This window comes from Gambusia affinis, linkage group LG02, assembly GCF_019740435.1.
Source record: "Gambusia affinis linkage group LG02, SWU_Gaff_1.0, whole genome shotgun sequence".
Lineage (NCBI taxonomy): Eukaryota > Metazoa > Chordata > Actinopteri > Cyprinodontiformes > Poeciliidae > Gambusia > Gambusia affinis.
The window spans coordinates 29,851,224-29,878,348 of NC_057869.1; the positions used below are offsets into that span (position 1 = coordinate 29,851,224).

Genomic DNA, 27,125 nt, shown 5'->3' on the forward strand with positions numbered 1-27,125 from the left:
TATTTATAGAAATCCAACAGAATACAAAAAAATATTTACCTCATCCTTCAGATGCCAGAACCGCTTTTTCCTCTAAAGTTAACAGAGTGAAGGGAAGAGGAGGCTGACAGATGAAAAGTCCCAATAAAGAGCCCAATAAAGAGCTTGTGTTGTTTTATACAAATAATCTTTATGGCGCCACCTCAACTCCATGAATGAGTAACGTTTGCAGTACAGCTCTGTGCTAATATGAACAGGAACATGATCCATATATGATGACATCATGTGAAAATGACCACGGTTGAATCTGAAGGCTTTTTCTGTCACACTGACTGCAGGTGCACCAGTTTGTAGAAAAAGGCTTTCGCTGAAAACACAATGAGTTAATGTAGATGATTCAGATTCTTAAAGAACAATGAAAACACCCCAGGTTTTACACTCAATATAGTTTTTATAATGTACAGTGTGATTGACTGATAATAAATATCTTTAGCTTTAAATATTTAGCTAGCAACCTAAATCTTTAGTTTGCAAACTGAATATTTAGCTCAAGACTATTACATTTTTGAATGTATGAATAACTATGGCAAAAAATATGACTGAAAAATGGACCTCCACTGCTTTTCTCTGTTTGATATGATAGAAAAAAACTAAATATTGTTTGGGGTGACAGCAAAAACATTCTGACTAGTTCTGCTCTGATTCTGTGTGTGTTGGAATTGAGCAATCGTCACATGAAAGCTTTCAGCTCATAATGTGAGTTAGTTCAGTAATGAACCCCCATCCTCTCTCACAGGTAAAACTGTATATCAGATTTGTTCCACTTCACACACTGAAATCCAAAGACATGCTGCAGAACTAATAATACTTTATTTAAAAGAGTAAACAATATTTTTACACACCTGTGATCTGTGTTATGTCTTTATGATTAAGAGACAGTTTTCCACGACTACAGTCAAAAATGTAACAGCCTATTAAGAGATAATGTATAAATCTTGTAAAGACTAACCAAACTACATCAGCTATATACAAGAACCTAAAATACTAATAATTCTATGCCACCGTTAAAAAAATAATAACTGAGAGAATATTTGTCTACAGTATTCAGGAATGAAATGAGCTTTTGTGTAAAACTTTAAACTTGTTGCTTTTTCCAAAAAGAAATGTTTCTTTACTAAACAATCATCTTCTTTGATGCAGTTTTACAACAAATATGTAACATATTCTCCTGTATTGCAATATTGTAGATGTTTGTTCCTCATATTGATCATAAAACGTCCAGCTTTTCACTTGGTCTGCTATGCTGTTACAGTGAAGAGTGTTCATGTGGGATTTGCATGAGATAAACTCTACAACCTGTACTGGGTGGAATGACATATGAAGTTTTCCTTTGGTAATAATAGGTTTCTCTTTTCAAAGGGAGAAGTCCATGGCAGGACTTACCACAAACTTAAAAAGAAAATGTAAGTCAGTTAGGAGGAGTTACTATGAAGAAGGCTTGCTTTCTATTGTGCAATGTTACATTAAAGGTGCAGTATTTTGTGTTTTCTAGCCATTTAACCATTTTATAGCAAAATTAAATAACTATGTCTCCTTCAGTTGTTATGAAAATGCTGTATGTGTCTAATATGACTTCAAAGAAATTTGACTTTGTAATTTGACACCTTGAAATTGGGCTTCTGTCTCTTTAACACAGTCCTGCTCTTTCCAACATTCTACCTTCAAGAAGTCATTACAACATGGCTCCTCTATTAACCGTTTAACAATATTTTTACCAGTGTTATCATATCCTATAATGATCTCAGCAGCTGTGCAGAGCCACCAGGTGTTGGCTAATTGCTGCTGGCTAGTCTGAAGGAGCTGAATGGAGGAGTCACAGAGGAGGGTTGCTCCTTGAGGTGGAAGCTTGGAAACTGCAGGTCCCTCCAACTGTTTAGCAGAGTTGAATGGTCGCCATGGAGATTAAATGATTTCTCAAACATGCATGAAAGAATCAAAGAAACACTCCATGTATGTTTTTGATGAAAAACTAACATTATAACATGATCTAAAGCTAAAAAAAAAAAAAAAGAAAACAAAAAGTCCATTTTACATAACAGTGTTGCTTTAAGAACAAGAGCTGAAGTAGCATTAGAGTGAAAATCCCCCAAACATAAATTCCTCCTCTGGGTTCAGGTTTTGGGGCAGTGACTCTGTGTATCAGTGCTTGGCACGGTAGCTGAGTCTTTGGTGTTTTTCAGAGTCAACACAAAGTAAAAGAAGATGAAGAAACCTAGAAAAACACAAAGGAGAGAGAAAATGAGCTCAGATTGTCCACAATGAGCAGGAGGTCAGCCTCATGCCAAGGTCACTAAGAAACCACCCAATTGTGTCAGAATTAACACGTAACAATGAACTATGGAGACATAGAAGTACAGTAAAGCTAATGAGTGTTTCCATAAACTCTAGAGGGTCACAGAACATGTGTTTGGTCACTTTGGAGCACCTATCACCCCAAGAACCAGAATGGGTGTTAACTTCCTGCTTCTGGAAGGGCAATTTTAAGAAAAAAAAAAAAAAGCAGAAATAAGCAATCAAGTATTTGGATGTGGTTTTATATTATGCCCACTGTGACTTCTGACCCCCCAAAAAGAATATGTTACCTTAACTTATGGGTACACCCCTAATTCATACTGTAGATGTATTTGCTGGAACGTCCCAGCAGTAAAGAGATCAGGTTTTACCATGCTAACCTTGAAGACAGTTCACAATGCAGAAGATGTAGAGGACAGGAGTTTCTACTTGGCCCAGTGAGAAGAAGATAAGACCCCAGGTCAGGCCAAGCAGAACCATGAGAACCAGCAGCGTGCAAATTTTATTCTTGGCTGCACTTCGTTCACTCTGTCTGCGCTGATTCACCAAACGTGAACAGAGAGAGAGAGAGAGAGAAAAACACAGCATTTTAAAGACAATGTGACAAATAGAAGAGACTCTAACATAACAATATGTAACTTTGTGCTAGATTGGTACTGAGGAAATCATCTTGGGTCTCTGAGTTGAATAATCTGGTTTAAATCAGGAACCAATAACAGGCCACCGTTCCAAATCCACCTAGATGATTGGTCACATTTATACTTTACTTCTCCTCTGGATATTTTTCATTAAGATCGCCCTTTCTGATTACAAAACAGCAGCTACAGACAGAAGATTTAAGACTAAAACTGTTCAAGAAGTTTATTTAACAGACAGCCTGCTCCACCACAATGCCGCACATCTTTTGGTAGCAGCTTTCTGTTTATCACAAATACAACTCTGAATATGAACCAAATTTATCCAACTTTCAGGATTTCCCTTCAAAACACATTTACATGTCAACAAGCTGTGATTGACTGGTTGACAGACTTGGCAGTGAGAATGGAAATGGCTTTGGATCCATAATGTGTGGTCGAACCTTTATCACATTTCACTGCCTTGAAATGTAATACATTTCTGCCATGTATCTGCTTTCTCAGATATGTGGCTGTGTATGGACTAGGCCGTAGGCTTATAGAATGTTACCTCTGTCAGCAGGACAGAGCAACTCAACAACTTCCAAATAAGAGTTTTGGCAGAACCTCGAGCTTACCATACCTTTATACTCAGGGAACATAATTATTTACATCATTATCCATCGGACAACTTTCACTGGCAACACCTGTAAGACACAGGCAATCTGTTGGTTGTATAAGCAATGCAGCTACGTGACAGTTACCTGTTTGCGAATGTACGGCCCCAGGAACCATTTGATTACCACTCCAAGCATGATCACATTAAAGATGAACACCAAGATGAACACTCCCATCGTAGTCACCATCTTCACTTTGTCATTGGTTATATAGCAGCTATACAAAAAGGGAACAAAGTTTTCTTTTTACTTATTTCATAATACAAAATAAAAATGCAGACTGTAATCACACTATTGAGGAAGCTGAACGTGTAACAAAAAGACGATCCAAGTTCTGAGTTTAAGGAAAATATGGAGTTGAGTTTGGGTAGCCTCATGCTTACTCCTTGGTTATACTCACTGATTGTGTTGAAACGTGCAAACACAACAGAGCCAAAAAAGTACCTGCAAAACAGTTAGCATGTTTTTTCTTACATTTCAGTCCTATTGGACGAGTCCACAGAGGTACGACCATATGTGTCTTTGTTTATGATCGCCACCACTGACACAATGACCGCTGGAAGACCTGAAACACAACTGATGAGTTAACGGAAGGCTGCGGACATTAACTTTCAAATTCAGACGATGCCACTCACCCCATCCCACCACGCTGAGTTTCAGCAGGTATCGCCTCACATAGATGTTGAAGACTTTGACCAAGACAAGGTAGAGGTGGAAGCCCTCCACGGCCATCCAGGTGAAAGAGGCCAGCACAGAGTAGTGAAGAAGAAGAGCCACATAGAGACAAAGCTCAGTGGAGGACGACGCTGCCGCCGCCTGGCTGGAGAGGAAGTGAACGTTGAGGAGGATCAGAGCGACTGCCAGGCTGATGTGGATCTTCTTGGAATCGTCTGCTCTGAGTTTTCTGTCAGACACAGAAGATGGGAACAGCTGAACAGATTTTATCGCCATACCGAGTTGTACAAAAAGTCACGACACAAATGATTGCAAAATTAAATCTTTACCATCTACAGAGAACAAATGAATCGACTGACAACACTAATAATCCCACACCTCACCAAGCAGGTATTCATGAAACAATAACTGACAAAAAGACTGAAGGCTGTTCAAAGAACACAGTACCTGCTTGTGATGAAGAGCCCAACAGTGACGACCAGAGCTAACAGAGAGATACCACAGCCGATGTAGGTGATGTAGAACAAGATCTCAGCGTCTTCATCTGAGAGGTCTGCAGACACCTGTGGGTAAAAAAAAAAAATTCTGTCTTTCTGCTGTTGATCATTTTATGTGGTATGTATGGTAAGTGCAATTTAGCATTTTTAGCTGACATTAAATTTACAAAGTGGTCACAGAAATCATTGGCATTAAAATATAAGATTTTATTTCATTACTTTTACAGTTTGAGTTTCTAACATCGCAGTGACAATTTGCTTTGCTAACTTTGTCTGTTATAAGGAGGTATTCATTTAAATTACATAGTATTTATGACAACATTGCAACAGAGAAACCAAAAAACAATGAAAAAAACATACACACTCGATTAAATTGAAAATATAAACATTACATTGATAAAATCTAAACTCCTCTGGTTTTAGTTCTGAATAATTTCAGAACTAAAATCATTTTTTGGTTTTATTTTTGTTTCATCATACAAGAACTATATAAGAAATAATGATCAACCACCATTCTGCATTCATCCAGATAAAATCATCTAGGTTTGCATAATTGAATTGAAATGTATTTTTAACAAACAGCATGAATCAGACGTCTGTGCAAGGAATCATGGGTAGTATTATCTTTATGTTAATCATTTACTGAGGCATCTCTTCCTCTTCCTGCTTTCAGGTCCTGTTAACAATCACTCAGTTGATGTGAAATAGCTCTCCTTACTGGTATATTGGAGTATGTGCAATTCTCAATAGTTCACATTCTGCAAAATGTGAACTATTGAGTGGAGTTAATATAAAGAATGTTATTAACTCCACTCAATAGTTCAGATTTTTCAGAAAGAATGGTTTCTTGAAGATCAATAAGTAAATATCTGTACTCACAATCAATCAATCTATTTTATTTGTATATCCCATTTCATCAACAAGGCAGCTCAAAGTGCTTTACATTATGAAAACACAAGAATAAGAAAACCTCCTACAGTCATCAGGTTCAGAAACCAGCAACATTAGATTTTGTCAGATGAAGTTATAAATATTATTAATACAAATTATATATTTTGGTCAGTGTTTCATTTATTTTGGTTCAAAAGCAACTTTAAACAGTTGCATTTTTAGCTTTTATTTAAAGGAACTCAGTGTTTCGGCTGTTTTGCAGTTTTCTGGAAGTTTGTTCCAGATTTGCGGTGCATAGAAGCTGAATGCTGCTTCTCCATGTTTGGTTCTGGTTCTGGGGATGCAGAGCAGAACCAGAACCAGAAGACCCGAGAGGTTCTGGAAGGCTGAAACAACAACAGCAGATCTTTAATGTATTTTGGTTTCAAGCTGTTCAGTGATTCATAAACTAACAGGATTATAAATTCAGAAAATTAACAGACACATTCCACCATATTCAAATATTCTAAAGTGATGAATTTAGGGTTTCATTATCTGTTAGTCATAATCATTGAAATAGTAAAAATAAATAAATGATGGGATATCCCCCTCAATGTGTAAAGAACATATAAAATATCTAAGAATATATGTCTGACATGAGTGAAAAATTAAATTCTGATTTTGGAGCTGTACAACTTATAGTCATGTTAAGGATTTCAGGTCATAAAGTCCTTGTTACTATCTCGGTGAGAGAAGTTCAACTCCTGCCTCCTCTCTGTTGAACTTCTGTCAAACGATGCCTTTGTTAAGGCAAAGAGGTGAGGAATGTTTCAACTGGAACTTTTGTGGTCTACATGAACCTATATTCATGAAATTAAAAAACAAAAAGCATTTCCTACCAGGAGCACACCAAAGTATGTGAGATGGTCACAGGAACAGGTGATGTTCGTCTGGGTCTTTCCCACCATGTCACAGCCCTGTGTGCTGACATCTGAGAGAGAGAAACCTGTCATACTGACGACATCGAGACATCAGGACTGAATCCAACCATGACTGAAAGCTACTCACCACCAGATGTCGTATTTAAGAACACACACTTGGGTTTCAGAGTTTCCTGAAACAACATTATTTCTGCTTTAGATGGTATCATTATCTTCCTCCCTGCAACATCTTGCTACATAACCTGCAGCTTCATGATAAGGGCAGGGGAATAAAATCAGTTACATTTATGGTTGATGCAATGCTCATAGTGATGTTGACACGTTGCTTGAGTCCGGCGACATTCCTGCCGACGCTGACTCCGACGAGCCTGTTGTCGCTCAGGTTCTGCAAGTCTGGCAGGGGAATCTGCAAAGTAAGATAAACTTTTGTTTTAACTTGTTATTGTCAAAAATAATGATGTACATTAGATGGTCATTAACAGTGTGGCATTTTGCATCATTTGCTGGTGAAATTTGTAATTGTTACCAGAAATAGATTCTGTCTGTAGCAACAGATTATTATGATATGAAACGTCAGTGTAGGATATAATTTGAAGGAAACTGACACGTCTCCCTTCCCCCAAGCAAATACATGCCGACTTCCTGAACGTCAAACCAGAGCCCAAACAAACCACTGTGTGCACCCATATCTTATATTTATCTGAGCTAAATATAAAGAGAGAAAAAAAATTCAGCCTGAGCTCAGTTTTTTTTTTCTTGAGAGAGTCCTTCAACAGAAACATTCATCAGTTTCACCAAATTTTTAACCACCATTAAAAATGTAGTAAAAATATATCCGCCATCTTGGGAAGCAACAATTTGAAGTTGAAAAAAAAAAAATCTCACATAAAGAAACAATTGTTGTTTTTTGTTCTCCATATTTGTTCGTTTTATTCAAACTCACTCAGTGCCTGAAATATACGTATCATCTGGTTGCCAGCTTTGTTGCAGGTTCTTATCCAGTTTAATAAAATGAGTTTTCTTGAATAGCACTTTTAGAAATATGGATCATGTAGAGCAGGGTTGTCACATTAATTTTCACAGTTTTACTTTTGGGGACACATCAAAAACATGAATGTTCTTAAAGGGCCGGTTGTGCCAGAATATATTGATAAAACAAATTAAACTGTTAAAACATCAATAAATATATGTTCCTCCAGAATTTTATGATTGTTTAAATGATTTTTTTGCAACCAGAATCTACAATTTTTTTGGTGCCAATTTAGAAATGAAAGACATTTTTACAATATTTGTCCCAATGTATGATGATAAACGTGACAATCTGCTTCAATTTCTGATGCGGAGTCTGGTTTACCTGCAAACAGAGTTCCTGCTTTAGTAGAAGTGAACTCTGGTGAATGCATATGTGAAACCCAAGCAAACCGGAGAGTGCTAAATAAGTAGCAAGTGGACTACAGCGCACTGCATTCTGGGTACCGGTAAATCCAGCCAAAACAAACATGCTAGGCTAGCGCTAGCAGGAGAAATAGCCCGTGGTGTTTTGCCAAAAACAAAAGAGAAATCTTACAACTGCTAAAATCTCATGCTGCTCTGTTTTTGTTCATATTTCTTGAAGAAGGAAGTTGCGCTCGGCGTCTTTAGAGGTTTTTGTGTTGTTTCCTTCAATGGTTTTGGTGCATTTGAGAATTTTTTGAAAATTTCTTAAAGGGTTTGGTTAGTTCAATGTTTTTCCACTGTGGTCCATGAGACACACTGCCCTGCATGTTTTAGGCAATCCGCTGCAGCACACAGGATTCCAGCTGAAGGCTGATTAACAGGGTTTTGCTGAATTGCAATCATCTGAATGGAATGTGTTGAAGCAAGGGAACATCTGAAACATGCAGGTCAGTGTGCTCTGAGGACCAGGGTTGGGAAACACCTGGTGAGTTTGACACAGTGCAGTGTGAAAGCATAACAGCAGCTGAAAATGCAGCAAATGTTGCAGTTTTAGCCGCCAATTCTTTGGTGAAAACTCCATGAATGTAAAAATGCATTTATGCATGCTTTGTCAGTGGCATAAAAGACGAGTCTCACATTGTCTGGCATCTGGATCATGCAGAACACAATGTTGCTGTTCAGTCCAGCATGCAGCTCTGCCGGCAGCTGAACTCTCACCGCTCTGTTGGACACGTCTACGTCTGATGTCGCCTGCAACCAGTAGCAGAAACAACAACAAGAGAAACACTGGAGGCTCAGTACCCCAACAGTTCGTGTCCATGCCGCTGTCCGGGAATCTGTCCGTTAAGAACATACACACAGACATGTTCACCTGCGTGCTGTTGGCGTATATCTCAATACTCCTGGAGTCCTTAGGCGGCTTCTGCAAGAGGGCCACTAAACACGGAACAGAAATGTTTGTGGTCTGGTTCACCTCCGTTTCCTCCAGAATGCTTTCAAGTATTTGAGTTGCCCTGGTTGAAAAGGAAGAAAAAATATGAAGATACACTATCTGATCCACACACCCCCACTGACTCTGTTCAGCATAAAGAATGAAAATACTTACTTGAAGATGTTCCACTCTGTTATCCCTTGGCTGTATCTTTTCATGCAGCATTTTGTTTTCGCAACTGTAAAGTTGATAATTGTAAGATGCATGAAATAAAGTGTGGACATCAATAGCCACAGATAACAAGTGGCCCAGTCAAAGTATTCAATTGGAACAATTTGATGTTGTAAATGAAACAACTTACCAGATCGATCTGTAAAGCTTTTGCAGTCATTCCAACAATCATTGTGTTCACTGTTTACTGGGGTCACACTATCCATGGTATAAAATCCCACCAGCAGGACGAGCCAGAACGTCATTCTGTCAGAAACACAGATGTTTTGTCAGACCTCTGCTAGGAATCTAGATAAACAATTTAGCTCTGTCGTTACGTTTTTATCACCTGCAGATTTTAGCAAAAGTTAAATGTTATTTTTGTTTTAAGGACTTTGAAGGACTTATCCATGCCTTCATTACAGCTTGTTTAGATTATTGCAATTCATTACATAGAGGCCTGGATAAATCCCAGATGTAGCGACTTCAGATGATCCAGAATACAGCAGCACGGCATCTTACAGGAACCAGGAAGCGTGACCATATAAGGGCCATACTGGCCTTTTTACACTGGCTGCCCGTCTTTTATCGAATATATTTTAAGATTCTTTTATCAACTTATAAAGTTTTAAATGGGTTAACCCCCCCTTATCTTGGGGACCTTTTAAAATTTCAGTCTGTGTCCAGAACCCTAGGATCAAATAATCAGATATAACTGACCGTTCCTCGGACCCGACTAAAGAGGAAAGGAGATCGGGCTTTTTCTGTTGTTGCTCCTATTGTGTGGAACAATCTACCTTTCCCACAGCCTGGATCATTTTAAATCACTTCTCAAAACTCATTTTTATTCTTTGACATTTATTTGAAGTAGTGTTTTGATACTTTGTTTTATCAATTTGTGCTATTGGTGCAGTTTTACACCTGTTTTTAAAGTGCTATATAAATAAATTTGACATTGACAAATCAAGAGCTGTGTGTGCTGAACAGAAAGTCACTGAGCAGGTTCTGTCCGAAATACACAGAGAAACAGAACACCTTGAAAAAAATTCCATATGTGTTCAGTTTCAGAAAGAATAAAGAAGTCAAAGGATAACACTTATCCGTTGACTCGTGCCAGAATGCCAACCACCTTAAAATAATTTTTATTTCTTCTCTAAATCCGATGACTGTGGCAGACTACGCTGCTGACTTTACTGGAATGGCCTCATAATCTGAACTTGAAGCAACACTCAGTCTGCTAACAGATTGATTGACTCTGATCGATAGAGGCATGTTTTTGAGAGCCGTTCGAAAAAAGTCCAATAAAATATGATCTGACGTCTGGAGTTCAGAGTGGAGCTGCAGGATCCGTCGCTCTGAATGCATGGAGGAGGAAAAGTAGAGTTTTATAAATGAGGATCATCAGGTGATTGTGTCTCTGTATGTTTGGAGGAGACCATTCAGCTAATTAGAACCACCGGCTTGTGAGTTGTTCCCCACCGCCACACTCACCATGACTTGTTAACGTTTACAGTAGTTTCTGGCACTGAGAAAAACAAACTGCTCGGTGTGTGGTTGGCTGTTGCTATTGCTCGGAGTTAACCATGTTGGAAATGCGTTCACAGGAAGTCTGGTTTTTGCTGCTGTGAGATCTGTTTATGTGCTGCTGCTACCAAAAACAAGAGACCTCAACCAATCAGGAAATACACCTCCTGTGATAGGGAAGCCAAGAGTCCATTCAAATGAACAAACACGTTACAGATTTTCAGAGAGATAAAATGTAACACCACGCTGCTGTAGTGGTTTGATGTTCTTTACGCCTCTAATGGATTTAGAAATATTAGAGGCTTTCTGTTCTCCACACAGAGCATGATGTTCATAGTTACCAACACGAACTATGCTAATCAAAATTAGAAATGTTTTAAAATCTCACTTATTGAAAAAACCTTTCCAGTGTTCGATGTCACTGTTTGAATTGAAATATGCAGCAGAATCAATGAAAAATGGAGATTTTGGAAATGATTTCTGAATAAATATCAGCAAGTCGAGGTTTAATTTAAGAAAGAAAACACACACACGCACACACACGCACACACACACACACACACACACACACACCGATCTCAGCCAAGTGTAAACCTGTTTGATTTCTCTGTCTTCAATAAGCTCCATCACTTTACGTAACACCACCGGCTAGATCTCCTAAACTTACAATTCAAAATGCTTTTGTGCTTCTCTGCTAAAAGTAAGAGAAACATCTCAAAATAGTTTTATGGCCTTCCAACAGAAATAACTGCAAGTTTTCACTCTTCAAATTAAAGCCTCTGCATCCCCACAAACATTTCCTGTGCAGATTAATGAACAAGCACAGATCAGGTCAGATTTCTGTATCAATACAACCAGAAACGTAGTAGCTGAACATTAAGAAACATCATAGCCTTACCTCTGCATGTCGCTGAGATACTGTTACAGTTTTATGTGAAATGATGCCAGAGCGCAACCAATGTGACAGCAGGAAGCAGAGCAGAGCAGAAGGTTGGCTTAATCAACACTTCTGTAGGAAGTTGTTTGGGGAAAAAAAAACACAAACCCCCAGAAACATTTGAATGTGAGACAAAGAGGAAACCAAAATATGACATTATGTCCCAGATACTTTGAGTACAGATCCAGGAAGAGCTCTCTCTGTGGAAATCCTCTGCTTCTCATTTGATTAGCGCTCTTTGCTTTTTAATTTCATATGCAAATGGTTTTATTCTCATCTGTACAACACTGGGGAGACACATTTCTATGGAGAGCCATTTCAGCCAAAATTAAATAAATAAATAGGGAAATAAATAAGTAATTGGCTTCTCCATCCATCCATCCATCCATCCATCCATCCATCAATCCATTTTCTAACACCCTTGTCTCCAGTGGGGTCAGGAGTTGCTGGTGTCTATCTCCAGCGAACGTTTTTCAGGCGAGAGGCGGGGTCACCCTGGACAGGTTGCCAGTCTATCGCAGTATTTATTTATTTATTTATTTATTTATTTATTTATTTATTTATTTATTTATTTATTTATTTATTTATTTATTTATTTATTCCCAAGGAAAATCAAAAAAGTATAAATGAATAAGGAAAGTAAGGAAATGAAAAGAGGACAGACAGCAATAAATGCGGGAATAAATTAATAAAACAAGTGAATGTATAAATGAATAAATGTAAATAGGAATAACGAAGGCAATTTCTGACTTATTTTCCTTTTTTTTATAAATCTATTTAATTTTGGCTGAAATGGCTCTCCATATTTTACTGAGTTTCTGAAGCCAAAACTCTTTTAGAGTTCAATTCAATGATTCAACGATTTATTTAGAATTGTTGAGGAGTACAAATGCATGCATAATACATCAATATACAGCATACTCATAAACACCGCTCAGCTCACGTTAACAACCCATTGAATCCAAGCATATTACTTGCAGTTGGCCTGGTTCTGATGCTTATGATGACTTTGTTGCCAAAGGCAATGAAAGAGCTGATGCACCTTTGGCAGTAACCTGCCCCTTCTTTCACACTTGCTGGCGTTGAGATGGTACAATCCTTTAAAGCGTTCTCCATCTAACACACCTTTTAACCATTAAATATTGGATTTTGTTCAATTCTCACCAACTAAAGTTTAAAAATAATAATAAAAATTTTGAAAATGAAACAAAGTAATAAAAGATTCTTATTATGTTGTCTTATTGCTGAAACCTGTCCACTATGTTTTGTCAAGCCTCACAGACAGTGAGAACCTTCCTGCCATTTTCTACCAAAATGAGAAATCCTGAGGTTTTCACAGAGGTTTTCTGTGAAAACCTCTGGAAGAGGTTTACCTACGCTGGGGCCCATGGAATATGTGCCACAAATGGACAGTTGTGCCAACGAACCTCTGTACAGAGAAGAAGATGGTCACGGTGATTGTACAGAAACTGCTGAGGAAAATGCTAACATTACCGAACCAGAGGATGTGGACATCATGGGGAGAGTGGTTCTGACTTTGAACAGGCCGTAGAGGCAAGACAGTCAAGTCCACGCCCAAGGAGAGAGCGAAGGAGACCACAGACAGACATATTTTACACATGGAGAACCAAGTTTTACAGACAGAACAGTAGCCACTTAATGTGTAAATGTACAAGGTTAATGGTGGCTTTGGTAAAATAAAAAAACCAAAAACATTTCAGAATGCAATGAAAACAATGGAATACAGAAATAAGCACATTCCCAGGCAGGATAATTAGTTTGAATATTAACAAACTAAATATTGGACTAAAAAAAGCTAAACTGATTACATCAGTGCTGCGGTTTAATGACCAAGTAGCCTTGGATGTCAAGACGACATTTCTAAAGTGAGGGAGAGTGAGAGACACTGAATTTATTAGTTTATTTATTTATTGAACTGTTCATGTGTATTATAGTTCACCCAATTTGTTTTGTTTATTATAATAAGTTCATTCATTCGTCATTGTAGCTTGTTGATTCCTTTGGAAGTTGGTTTTGTGTCTGTCGGGTGCCTTGATCCTTGGTACTGATATTTCCTATATGTCATTGAATGCGACTGTTTTACATGTGTTCCTGGAACGTGCTGTTGAGAGGCACTGCGCTGTTTTCATTCTGCTGAGGAGCGTTAAGCACCGAGTGTGACAGGCTGAGTTTTTATATTAAGGTAAATAAAACCTTTTTTTTAATTCACAAAGACAACTCCGGATGTCATCTGTGCCTGATCCCAGCAACACAGGCACATGCAGAGGGGGAGCTGAAGGGGCCTTGAGCCCCTGCCCCTTTTGCTCCTTGCCCCCAAGTGCCCTTTTGGTCATTTATTTTTTTATTTTTTTCGTATTTTGCAAGAAAAACAGCATAAACCTTTGGCTCTATGTTCAAACATTTTCCTGCTGAAACATCTGCCTTAGTAGCTCTAACTGAAGCGTGAAAACTAGTTCTATTATTCTCACTGATTCCAAGTTGTTTGTGCTTCTGAAGTTCTGTTCATTTTGCTCTGGATTCCATTCCTTACTCCTCTTAGGTTTAAGACTTTTTTAGAGGATGTTCTGTCAGCCACTGCAATCTCTGTGTGAAAGTGAGGCATGAAGCATAAAGAAAGTCCTCATTGTAAACAATTCACCATTGGATTTCAATCACAAGAGATGCTGAAGATCTTTTGTGCAAATATTCTAAAAATGACACACTGTCAGTTAAACGAATGGCTCAGTTAGAAGGCAAAGGCAATAAGCAAAATAATAACCTACACTACATCCATATGCTTAAAAGCCTAGAAGGAGTGAAAAACATTTAATTCAAGACTTGAATTATTCTTCATGTGTAAATCTTCAAAACGTAAAGCAGTGTTGGAAAAAAAAAATCTCACTCCTTCATGATTCCTTATTTTTTGATGGTCAAACAAATGTAAATATTAGACAAAGATAACACAAATAAACACAAAATTAAAGTGCTTATTATGAAGGGGAAATATTCACAGCAGCCTGACCAGGTGCTGCTGCCTGTCATCTTTACCAGAAACATTTAATATCTGCAGTCATCACAGGGTGGTGAAGGATCCAGTCAATATCATCACTTTTATATGATTTTTAAACTTTGAAAATCTGACATTTTATGTGGAAATTTGTTGACTTTATAAAATTCTTGATTGTTACTCCACCTTTAAGAAGGGTTTGTCTCCTTTAAGATCAGATAACATAATCAGTCACAAGGGCGACCCCTACAGGTGAGTGCAGCGTCCAAAAATGTGAGAGTGCTTTCAATAAAACTGCCTTTTCTTGTGACACGAGAAGGCAGAAACCAGTCAATAAGCAATAAATCAATTAATCACACGATCAATTAAAACAGGCTCAATAATTTCCATTCTGATGATTAGTATTTTTTCAAGGGTGATTTTGTTTACAGTCACATAGTCAATTTTATTTATGGTTTTGTTTGTGTGTGGCTTTTATTTGCATTTTGCTTTTTGGTTGTGTTTGAGTGGTTTACTCTGAGTAAGATCCCACTAGAGGTCAGGAGCTTTCAGCCTGCGTTGCAGGGCTGGGAGTGGCAGATTGGTTTCCTGAATTCTTCAAATGCAACATAAAGTAAATGAAGATGAAGAAACCTGCAAAACAAAAATGAGTAAAAAATATGTTCAGACACAAAATAGTTACTGCATTAAACACTTTTTACGCTGAAAATGCCTCAATTACAAATCCATGTTATTCACTTGCATATAAAATGTAAACACACTCAGTGTCATGCAGTCACTGAAGACTATTTTATTGGAAGTTCACTAAGTGCTGCTATGTGTTTGCCGTAACAGAGTAAAGCCATTGTAATAACAAGTTCAAACCTTGCAGAGAGTTCAGGATGCAGAAAGCGTAGAGGCCGGGTTCAGGAAGCTGGCCCAAAGAGAAGAAGATCAGCCCCCAGGACAGGCCCAGCAGAACCATGAGAACCAGCAGGGTCACGATTTCTTTCAGAGCCACACAGCGCTCTCTCTGTCCATGCTGGTTGACCGAACGTTGAGCAAACAAATGTAGCTGGTTATTATTATCAAAAGATGAGTAACAACCAGTCAATAAATCCATTCATCCATCTGTCCGTCTTTATATTTATTCCTGGCTAAAATGGTTCTATGTAGAGCTCACCAGACCATCCCACGTTGCTGAGTTTATAGTCGGCATATTGAACTGGGCACAAGACGGCGCATGAAAAAAAAACAGCCCCGCTGTACTGAACCTCAATGAAAGTCTCATGGATTTTCCACCAAATATTGATTTCTGAACTCTTCCTGAGTTCAAACATTAGTGTTGCTGTTTCTACATGAATTTGTTTTCTTTGCATTATTTGAGGTCTGAAAGCGCTGCATCTTTTTTTCGTTATTTTGACCATTTCTCATTTTCTGCAAATAAATACTAACATTTTTGCTTGGAATTTTGTAAACATGTTGTCAGTACATCATAGAACAAAAGAACAATGTTCATTTTACTCAAACACCGGCCTATAAAAAATTAAATCAGAGAAGCTGATCATATTCTCTTCATCTCTTCATTTTTTCCAGAGCTGTATATACTGTACATAAAGTTAGCTGCCGGTGTATAGTAAAGAGTATATACTGTATATTTTATGGCAAAAGCTTCTGATAATTGTTAGTTGTTCATCTAGCTTGGTGGACATGAACTAATGTGGTTAATAAATTGAGAAGGGTGCTTCTCATAGTGATTATGTTTCACACATTATTGTGTCATGTAGTGTAGAGCTCTGGTCTACACTACATGACTTGGTCTTAGGTTAGCTGGTATTGACTACAATAATGCAACTGCATCAGAACACAGCAGGCTGGCACATCTGACTGCAGACAAATTGTTGAGTATTGCATTGCTAGGAGCCTCCCTTGTGTTCCATCCATCCATCCATTTTCTTTACACCCTTCTTCCCTAAATGGGGTCGGGAGGGTTGCTGGTGCCTATCTCCAGCTGCGTCCCGGGCGAGAGGCGGGGTCACCCTGGACAGGTCGCCAGTCTGTCGCAGGGCAACACAGAGACATACAAGACAAACAACCATTCACACCTAGGGAGAATTTAGAGAAACCAATTAACCTGACAGTCATGTTTTTTGGACTGTGGGAGGAAGCCGGAGAACCCGGAGAGAACCCACCATGCACAGGGAGAACATGCAGACTCCATGCAGAAAGATCCCCGGCCGGGAATCGAACCCAGGACCTTCTTGCTGCAAGGCAACAGCTCTACCAACTGTGCCACTGTGCAGCCCCCTCCCTTGTGTTGGTATTTGAAAAAAAAAGTTATAAATTCTGTTGCGTGTAACAATTACCTGTTTGGTAAAGTGGGTGCTCACAAACCATTTGATTGTCACTCCAAACATGATCACATTAAAGAGGAACATAATGCTGAACAGTCCCAGTGTGGTCCCCAGTTTCACTCTGTCATCGGTTATATAGCAGCTACACAGAAAAGAAGCACAGTCACAGAAGAAATTAAATTCTGCAAATATGAACATCGAGTGGATGGAAAAACTTTAGTAATATGTTGATGGATAAAATATCTGAAGTTAAAGAACAAAGAAAGGTACATGCAAATAATTTTTCAAACAAATTTTGTGCTGGACTAGGTTTTACTGCAAAGGTTTAGACATTTACATTTCACTTTCATTGGGTCTGGATGACATCACAGGGGTACGGCCATAGAAGTTCTTGTCGATGATTGCCACCGCTGACACAATGACTGCTGGAAGACCTGAAACACAACAACTGGTACCTTAGCTTAAGACTGCAGACGTTAACTTTCAAATTCAGACGATGCCACTCACCCCATCCCACCACGCTGAGTTTCAGAAGGTATCGCCTCACATAGACGTTGAAGACTTTGACCAGGAGAAGGTAGAGATGGAAGCCCTCCAAGGCCATCCAGGTGATAGAAGCCAGCACAGAGTAGTGAAGAAGAAGAGCCACATAGAGACAAAGCTCAGTGGAGGACGACGCTGCCGCCGCCTGGCAGGAGAGGAAGTGAACGTTGAGGAGGATCAGAGCGACTGCCAGGCTGATGTGGATCTTCTTGGAATCGTCTGCTCTGAGTTTTCTGTCAGACACAGAGCATATTCCCAGAAAGTGAGAAATTCTGAATCAGTTTCCTTGTCATAGTGTGTGGTCACATAAAGTGGAGAATGAAAAGGAGAAGAAGAAGAAGCAAGGATTAAAATTGAATTTGCATTGTGATTGAAGTAAATGGAAGGTAAAACAATAAATAACTGTATGTGTATGAAATCACATCTGCAACAAGTCAAAAAGGGGAAAGGAAACATCTGATCAGATACATAATAAAATTATATGGATGCTGGTAGGAATGTAACTAATCATTTAGGAACACTACCTTTTTGTGAGGAAGAACAAAACAGTGACGACCAGAGCTAACAGAGAGATACCACAGCCGATGTAGGTGATGTAGAACAAGATCACAGCATCTTTGTCTGAGAGGTCTGCAGACACCTGTGGAAAAAAAATACTATTACATTCATTTACAGCATTTTTGTTTTTTCAGGCATAAGTCTGCTTCCTGACAACATAAACTTAACCCACTGCTTTATTATTTTCCTTTTTTTTTTTACAGCTTTAAAAACTGTATGAAGTGCATTTGAAGAGATTGACTCAAGTAACAGCATTGAACTGGTTCTTGCTCTTGGTAACTATACCACAACGTTTCAGTCAAAATAAATTGATGAAACAAACCACAGAATTAAAATTTGAATATTTGTATCTTTAAAATACGTAGATATTTTTTGTTCTGTTCAGAGCTAATTGTCTTCATGCAGTGGTAACTTACATCATGAGACTAGCAAACATATGTTGTCAAAGATCTTTGTTTTCTATTATATGAATCCAACCACTTGTGATTAACAACTACACAAACCAATCAACAACGTACATGTTTTCATATCTACCACACTATCAAAAAAACAAATCATGTTGCTTCATCATTACTGATTTTTTTTTTTATAAATTGAGAAATTGTGACATAGATATAGTCAGTCAGTTATATTTGTCCTTCATCTTCCTGACATTTAGCCAGACAGAAAGTGTCTTGTCTGGCTCAATGGCAGACATGATGGTGCCACATTCTGGCATCTTTGGGTATGTGCAGCTTTTTCCTGAGAGGAAATTTGCTTTGATAAAAAAGAGCTTTGGTGAGTTCAGGCCTTTCATTTATAACGTGCTTTTAGTTTTGAATCAGTCTGTTTTTGAACTGGGGAACTGAATAATAATAATAATAATAATAATAATAATAATAATAATAATAATAATAATAATAATAATAATAATAATAATAATAATAATAATAATAATAGATCTGATTTTTTAAGTTGAAATGTGATGAACATAAAGTGTGAAAAGTCTTAACACTGTCTCAGTGAAAAAAAAGTTGGCGTTACATCGTTGAACACATGCTTTTTAACTGACTGATAATCTTTTCCACACTTATTAAAGGGCAGTTTAATCTGTGTATGAGGACATTATCATGGGTGTGTGTAGATATTTGGAGTTTGGCGAATGGGATTGTACCTGTAAACTTTAAACATTCCATCATGACACTGATGATCAAGAAGCTTGGTCTAGACTCCTACATACTGATCTCTTAGCTCCCTTTTCTCTCTAAAATCTTTGAGAAAATTGTACATGGTGTGTTGAAATCATTCTTAGATGAAAACAGCATCCATGAAGTGTTCCAGCCTGGGTTTAAGAACCCTTACAGTACTGAGTCAGCACTCATAAGTGTTTTAAATGATATATTCTTAGCAACAGATTGTGGCCACTGGGTTGTTTTTGGTTCTGTTGAACCTAGCAGCCGTCTAATACAGTGGACCATCAGATTTTCCTTTCTGGCCATGAAAATTGGGCTAGAATACACAGGAGAGCTTTGGAGTGGTTCAGGTCAGTCCATATTGGATCTGCTGAGTCTTCTGCAGACCTCTCATGTGTGGAGTACCTCAACAATCTATTCTTGTACCTCTTCTCTTTTCACTCTACCTGGCTCCTCTGGGTCCCATTCTTGGCATTGCTTTCCATTTTTATGCTGACTGTACCCAGATTTATGTCCCACTGAACCAGCAAAATGCATACTCTGCCCTTTGTTGAAGTTTATTGCAGAAATTAAACCTTGGTTGTCTTCAGAAAAATAGGATACATCCTAATTTTATTTTCATCTTGCTAAAGAAATCCTTAGAACAGAAACCTCATTCTTACCAGAAGCACACCAAAGTACGTGAGATGACTGGAGGAACAGGTGACGTGAGTCCTATTATAATCCACACCGTCACATTGTCTTGGAATGGTATCTGGTAGATCAGAGACGAAGAAAGAGCTGTTAGGTCTGTGATTACGGCACATCTAGACCTCAGTCAGTTACAAAGTAAATAATTAATGGTCTTTTATGGTGCTACTCACCATTTCCTGTTGTATTTAGGTACACACATGTGACGTTCACGGGTTCCTACAAGACAACACGTCTGTTTTACATGGTCCCTTTGTTGTCACAACATTCAAAATGAAGTCTTTTCAGTTTAAGTGTTATATGGTAACTATATCAGCTTCCAATAGCTACAATTCAATCAAAGAGAAAGCACAGTTACACTTATGTTTGTAGTGATTCTCATTGTGATCTTGACTGGTTCCGTAAGTCCAGAAACGTCCATTCCACGGACACTCAGGCCAATGAGTCTGTGCTCAAACAGGTTCTCTAAGCCATTCCAAACATCCTGTAACACAAATTACACTCAGTTAATGGATGTCCAGGACCGATACTGATAATTAATCTCTATTTTTAAGCTGCTACCCATACACTAACAGCACAAACAGTAGTCCTTCCACATTGCTCGATATCAACTATTACTACTACATGAGTTAGTTATGACAGTTTGTTATAGTTAACTTCATTTTATTTTGGTTGTGGACACACAAACATATTCAAAGCGCAGAGAGAGGCAATATCAAGCTTTTCACACATAAAGCGTCCTCTTTCGAAGATGCCAAGCTACTGAAACATACTGAGCAATCTGAAGCACATAGTTCTGAAATAAATACTGTGGTTTATCACCCATACAAAAAAATCCGGATAAACATCAATGACTTTATCAGTTTTAGTTTCTGAGAGTCATATACAAAGAACAAGCAAAGAAAAAGTGCATTTCATTTTCAATTTCATTTAAATTCCACAGAAAACATTTTCGATTCTTCAGGAGACTCTTCACTCTTTCTGCAGGTCCTCTGGGAACACTTTAATGGAAGGGGTGTGCATCCGGCTGACATGACACCATTATTGACATGACATAATGTCTGTTTAGTATCTGTCAGGAACATGAAGGAGTCTTTGTGAATGTTTACATCTGTCGTCATGAAGTGTTATATGGTAAATAATGACACTTTTAATGTAAAGCTGCACTAAAAATTGCAGTCCATTAAAAGTGTCAACTTTGAATTATTTGGTCAATTATGACTTTTTCAATGTAAAGTTCTATGAAAAATGCATTAAACGTGTCAATTTGACAGGTGTTATGTCATGTTTATGACAATATCTTATGCTCACCCCTTCAAAAACAGGGTTACTGACCCTCCTGGCTCTGATTGGTTGTTTCTGACATTTCTGCACATGGACTGCTAGGAGGAGCCAGAGGAGATTACATTTTTTTTTTTCACAGATTAATAAAACATTTGTTGATCAAATTTCAAAAATATATTCTTTTAAGTATTCAAAGTGTAAAAGTCCCTTGTAAAACTGAAATATTTAGGTCTATAACTATACCAACTACAGTGAGCATATTCATAAGATCTGCGATGCAAAACCTTTCATCACCCACAATAACTGTTGCTGTTGTGTTTTGTTGGTCTTGGGGAACTGGTATGAGAGGTGTAATTTCTGACCTCAGCTGGAAGCTGAACCGACCAGAATGCGACTGTATGAGCCGGTCCAAGTTTCAGCTCTTTAGGCAGGTGAGCTTGCAATTTTCGGCCGGGCAGATCCTCATTTACAGAACCCTGCACCGATACAGAACATGGAAATAGTTACAATGACATCACAATGAACTTTAATGACTAAAATTATTATTTGCAATTATGTAAAATAAAAAAAAATTCACAACACAATATCCTCATCTCCTGGAAAAAGTGGGTCAATCATATCTGAGACATGTAAATCCAATCTTTCGACCATGTCCATAGATAGGATAGCGACGTTTGTTTTACACACTAAAACCAATTCAAAGGTTCGAAACATAATCATCTGTGATGACAGTCAAAATTGAACAAACACAATTAGATTGTACAATGAAAAAGAGCTGAGATGTTTTAAATAGCAAAAGGAGACAAGGATTTTTTTGTTTGTTTTTCAACAATAAGATCCACAGCAATCAGAAGATGACAAAAAATATTGAGGACATTTCCTCCATATAACAGCTTTTTAAGACACAATGGCCCGTACGCATCAGCTGTTATTTCCCTTTCTTACAATGAGTAATCAGTTCATATAAAATGAAACACTCTACAGTAATGTGCTAAAACCTTAGAGTCTTTTGGAAAAATCTGTGCGAAGAAGCTTTTGTGTTTTAAAACAAACAATTGTATTGACACATTTGGGCAAAAACTGTCGCAGATACAGAACAAGCAGAACTGATAAACATGTTACAACTTTCACTCTAGGGCTTGTGTGTTTGAAAGATGTTGCGTGTTTAAAGTCTGTTTTATGATTTGGAAGATAAATGTGTCTTAGTATCAGTCAACCCAACCCCTCCCATAATGACAGATTCAGAGAATTTGCCTTACCTCAGTGTCACTCAGGTACATGTTAAGGCCGTTGTCATTAGAGCCGGATGGTCTATATAGGACGGCCATAGACTGGCCTGCAGTGATGCATGTTTGGTTTAGTTCTATTTCCAGCAACATTTCCTCCAAGGTCTTAATTGTTCTTTCAGAAAAAAAGAATATTTATCTTACAGGATTACTGATACAGTAGACAAGAACATTTGAATGATCTGATATGAAAAACAGTGCTTACTGGAGTTTGTCGCATCCATTCCCATTTCCATTCCCATTCTCATCTCCAGTCCCATTCCCCTTTCCATTCTCATTTCCCTTTCCATTCCCATTCACATTTCCATTCCAATTCCGATTTCCCTTTCCATTCCCATTCACATTTCCATTCCCCAGACATTTGCTTACATGTGCCAAGCAGCATTTTTTCCTGGTATGTTCTGCAGAGTAAATGATCACATATTACTTTTTTGGATAAAACATATTCAAATTTATATAAGTAACATAATGCAACTTACCAGGAGCTGTCATGTTACAAGCATTTTTGTTTACATCACAGTTATCTTTAGCACATTTTTCAGCACTTGCAGTATAATGGAACGTGAAAAAAAATATTCCCCACCAAGAGAGCCAGAACTTCATCCTGTGAAATGAAGATAAAATGTAAAAAGTTGCTTGGGTTTTAGAAATATCCACATCCCACAACCTCCCACTTTTATTATATATTAGACAAAAGCTTTCCAAACATTGCAGAAGTCAGTTACTGTAGATGTCTTTATTTGACATTAAAAACAAACCAGTAATTGAAAACTGTATAGAAGCCAGCAGCAGAGAAAATAGAATAGAATTCAAACCATCATCAGACAAGGACGTAACGGCTTTTATATTGGATGATGGGACAGTATAGAAACAACAATAAATAAGACCTCCTCTATTAACTAGCAGTGCAATTATATTAGTAATTCATTATTCTGATGATTAATTGACTAAAAAAATGGACCATGGTGCATATTTGTCATAAAGCCCATTAAGCATGTATCAATATTTGAAACATATTGAAATGCAAAAAAATAAAATAAAGAAATACTTCAATTCCTTCTTTTGCAGAAGAAAATAAATATTTATTGCCTAAAATGCAATAACAAAGCTTTCAAACAAACTGGCTAAACCCATCAGTATTCAGCCAGCCAAAATCAAGGAACAAATGTTCAGTGAGATACTTTATTTATGTTTGAATGCAGCGTCACATTGAACAAAGCCAGATTTTACCAATTATTTAGGGCACATGTGTCAAATCTGGCCCACCATAGCTTTATGTGTGCTTTAAACTCCAAACTCCAAGTTCTTTTAGTTTTTCAGAAGTCTGTGAAATTCATACACAATCAACAAATCTCCACTTTTTTTTATTTTTTATTTTACTGGCAAAAATGTTCTCAAAATGGGTCAAAAACATTGAGTTTAAGTGACTGCAACCTCACTTGATGTCAAGTTATGGTCCGTAATTAATATGGCAAGTAATAAAAAGTCACATTTAGCATCATACATTAGCGTAAATATAAAAATTCCCCTATTCCTAATTCCTTCTTAATTTCTAAATTGGCACCACAAAATCTGCAATATTGATTGAAAAAAATAAAAAAACATCCACTAAAACAATCACAAAATCATGGACAAACAACTATTTATTGGTTTTTTTTTAAATTTATTGGTTTTATCAATATATTCTGTCACAACCGGCCCTTTAAGTACATTCAGGTTTTTGATATGGCCCAAAATGAAAATGAGTTTGACACTCCTAATTTAGAGAGACACTTAACTTATTAAAGGTTGTCTTAAATTGTCCTTCTGAATTTATTGTGCGTACATGGAGCCCTTTGAGTAACAAGTGTCTTTAAACCAGTGTTTCTCAATTATTTTCTGTCATGTCCCCTGTACGAGTCATACTTTTTTTTTTTTTTACCACAAGGTAGGATGGATATAAGGGTAGCACAGATTAACAGAACACCGGCAATATTGCGTCTTTATTCTGCCAATACCTCTTGGTTCTCGTTGTATTATGGCTGTATTCTTATATTTGAAAATAAAAATCTCTTAGCCTGGCCATAAAACTCCTACATACTTGCTTTACTGGCCTCTGCTGCCATTTTTCTTTCCACTGTCAAACTCCATCTCTCCTCTATGACCGTAGCTATATTTCAAAACATCGGCATCTTGTATCTGTCGCTCAATTTACAACGCGGCTGTGTAGCTACTTCCACTGGCTTGACCAGGCAGCAAAATGCTTATTAGTTTGAACACTCCTGCCACCTAGTGACCGGAGTGAATAAAGACAATTATAAAGTCCAGCTTCTCGCACCACCCCTGACACTTTGCCTCACTATTTGAGAAGTACTGCCAAAAAAAACAGTGAACATCTGATGATGGGATCAACATAAAACAGCAGGGGAAATAACTAGTTCCAGAGGAAGCTTCAGGTTAAAATGGAAACAAAGAGGAGTTCCTAGTAACACATAGGAATGCAAATATGTAGGCATGTGATGAACAGGACAGTAGCCTACTTCAAATCAGCTTTTGTAATCTGAAAAACTGCCACAGTTATAGAACAAGCTAAAATTGTCAACAGAGTCCATAGACTCCATAGAGTCCGCTTTACTCTGTACTGTTTACCATACAGGTTGACTGTAATCAGGTATAAAGATTCAAAAGTCAGCTGAAACATTGATCCTGCATTCAGAAATTCAAAGGGAGTCCTGAAATAAAAATAGCATGTCAAGAACTTTTTAAAAGATCAAAATGGAGACAAATACATCATTGCCATACGTAAACCAAACTGAGGTTCCTGAGTCTGATTTACTGTCCATGGTAATGCCAGACAATAGCCCTTTTCAGAGGATCTATTGAAGTCTATTGAAGCAAAGTAAGGACCAGCTCATTGACACATGCTGGGTAAGTAGAAAGACAATGTTTGGAGGTGACGGCTGTTATGCACTGGACTGTATTGATGAGAAGCAGGCGGAGGTGAGATGGGGTTGGAGCTGGTTGAAGCTGGTTGGAGCCGGTTGAAGAGTTACCACAGCAAGAAACACATTCACGTTGCAAAACTCGCTGGAAGAGGTTGCTGACAGACCAACTTCAATTGCAGTTTTGGTCTGAAGGAAGTGTGACTTTGGCTGAGCTTGTTTTGGTGTGGCAGTATGGAAACTGCAATTATCCAGTTACCATACTGGATAATCTGGTAGTGAAATCGAGCTGGAATTCCTAGACTCATGACCGGTGTACGAGTATTTTCTAATTAATAAGCAGTTTTAGGGAATGGTAAAGTGGCATAACTAGCCTAATAACTTCTCTTTGAAAAGCACAACAAATTGCTTGATTAATGGCAGTCACCAGATTAATTATTACAAAATAAGAGGAAAGTCCAGTGCAGAAAACTCATTGTGCAAGAGAGACGGAGATTTACACAATTTGTGTAAATTTTGGAGCAATTTCTAAACAAATACAGATTCCAAGATCATCATTTCAAACTTTTTAATGTCAGAACTTTATGCTAATGTGCAACCATTTTTTATGATTGCGACTGGTCGACTAGGCATGTAAAAGGTCTTTGCAGGGCAAAGAATAATCGACTATTTGTTGGAACCCCTAGATATGTGGAGATATGTGGTAAAGCTGACAATTGATTCCAGGACCACCGAGGACTAAAGCCTCCTCATATCTAGCACCTGCTCTACCACTATGATCTAACCACCTCTGCTTCACTCATTACTTCATGGATTTTGTCATTATTCATGGTTCCAGGTTTTTCTCAAATGATTAGCTCTTATCTTTTTTGTTATTAAGCGTTTTATCACCAACTTCCTGCCTCGACTGGTCGGCATTTCTGGTCCAACAATCTCTGAATCATAATGTTGAAACAAATATTTAATTCAGATTAAATATTTGTTTAGTTCTGTTACTAGTGTATACTAAGAGGTTTGGAGAAAAATATAATAGTAGCCTACCTCTGTATGTTGTGGAGTCCTTGGTGTTTTTCGTGAAAAGAATCCAGAGCAAATCTGATGTAACGACACCAACAGCAGGTGAAAGGTGGTAGTTCTGAAGGAAGCTAAATAACATGCATATCGTTCTTCTTTTAGGAGAAAGAGGAAGTTCTCTGCTCATCCGTCATAAAATCTACTGACATGCATTCATGACAAATTACAAACAGAAAATTTTATTAAAGGCAAATCACCTTCCTGGAACGCAATCTTTCAAATTATTGGGCTGGAACGAATAAAACTATGTGAGGCATGACTGTAGCTCTGATTTAAATATTAGGTGGAGTCACGAGGCTGCTGACTTTATGGAACGAAGCATCACATGAAACTCTGATGCTGCTAAGAGCTGAGATTCTTCTGTGCACCTGAAGGGTGCTGGCAACGGCTAATTCAGGAAGGTCTTCTGGTCCGTTTGTTTGGTCTGAACCAATAACAGACTGTGTTCGTTTTGCTTGCTGTGGTTTGCATTCAAATTTTGCTTCTTTGTAAGCGGACTATCATTTATGAACAAAGCCATACCAGTGTCAATCATTGCTCCCATTGGATAGAGGTGACAGGGCCAGGACAAATGACAGAACTGGAAATGAAAAAACAAGCTCTGGAAGTTCTG

At 37.9% G+C, this 27,125-nt stretch overlaps 2 protein-coding genes and 1 long non-coding RNA gene across 3 annotated transcripts; all 3 read right to left on the reverse strand.

The window, feature by feature from the left end:
- Positions 1-607: 607 nt before the first annotated feature.
- LOC122821312 (adhesion G-protein coupled receptor G2-like) lies at positions 608-11,701 on the reverse strand. Its single transcript, XM_044099105.1, has 14 exons — positions 11,606-11,701; positions 9,335-9,450; positions 9,148-9,211; positions 8,914-9,055; positions 8,679-8,792; positions 6,889-7,011; positions 6,733-6,778; positions 6,564-6,655; positions 4,745-4,860; positions 4,258-4,526; positions 4,097-4,187; positions 3,710-3,839; positions 2,712-2,868; positions 608-2,251 (listed from the first exon to the last, which is right to left on the reverse strand). The coding sequence occupies exons 1-14, from the start codon at positions 11,611-11,613 to the stop codon at positions 2,151-2,153; spliced, it is 1,569 nt and encodes a 522-aa protein (XP_043955040.1). The 5' UTR covers positions 11,614-11,701; the 3' UTR covers positions 608-2,150.
- An 833-nt stretch (positions 11,702-12,534) lies between these two features.
- LOC122844603 (adhesion G-protein coupled receptor G1-like) lies at positions 12,535-22,774 on the reverse strand. Its single transcript, XM_044140235.1, has 12 exons — positions 22,723-22,774; positions 22,491-22,632; positions 21,594-21,707; positions 20,306-20,431; positions 20,121-20,166; positions 19,920-20,011; positions 18,052-18,167; positions 17,492-17,760; positions 17,322-17,418; positions 16,997-17,126; positions 15,516-15,672; positions 12,535-15,284 (listed from the first exon to the last, which is right to left on the reverse strand). Exons 2-12 carry the CDS (start codon positions 22,608-22,610, stop codon positions 15,190-15,192), a joined length of 1,362 nt encoding a protein of 453 aa, XP_043996170.1. The 5' UTR covers positions 22,611-22,632; positions 22,723-22,774; the 3' UTR covers positions 12,535-15,189.
- A 14-nt stretch (positions 22,775-22,788) lies between these two features.
- On the reverse strand, positions 22,789-26,564 carry LOC122821485. Its single transcript, XR_006369029.1, has 3 exons — positions 26,480-26,564; positions 22,997-23,121; positions 22,789-22,918 (listed from the first exon to the last, which is right to left on the reverse strand). It is a non-coding gene; the product is annotated as an uncharacterized LOC122821485 (long non-coding RNA).
- Positions 26,565-27,125: the final 561 nt, after the last annotated feature.

Coding starts and splice junctions, on each gene's coding strand:
- LOC122844603 (XM_044140235.1), bottom strand. CDS start 22,610: ATGTTGCTGGAAATAGAACTAAACCAAACATGCATCACTGCAGGCCAG. Junction 20,167..20,305: donor GAATCACTACAAACATAAGT/GTAACTGTGCTT, acceptor GTTGTCTTGTAG/GAACCCGTGAACGTCACATG. Junction 17,419..17,491: donor ACTCAGCGTGGTGGGATGGG/GTGAGTGGCATC, acceptor GTTGTGTTTCAG/GTCTTCCAGCAGTCATTGTG.
- LOC122821312 (XM_044099105.1), bottom strand. Junction 9,056..9,147: donor ACAGAGTGGAACATCTTCAA/GTAAGTATTTTC, acceptor CTTTTCAACCAG/GGCAACTCAAATACTTGAAA. Junction 7,012..8,678: donor TGATCCAGATGCCAGACAAT/GTGAGACTCGTC, acceptor CTTACTTTGCAG/ATTCCCCTGCCAGACTTGCA.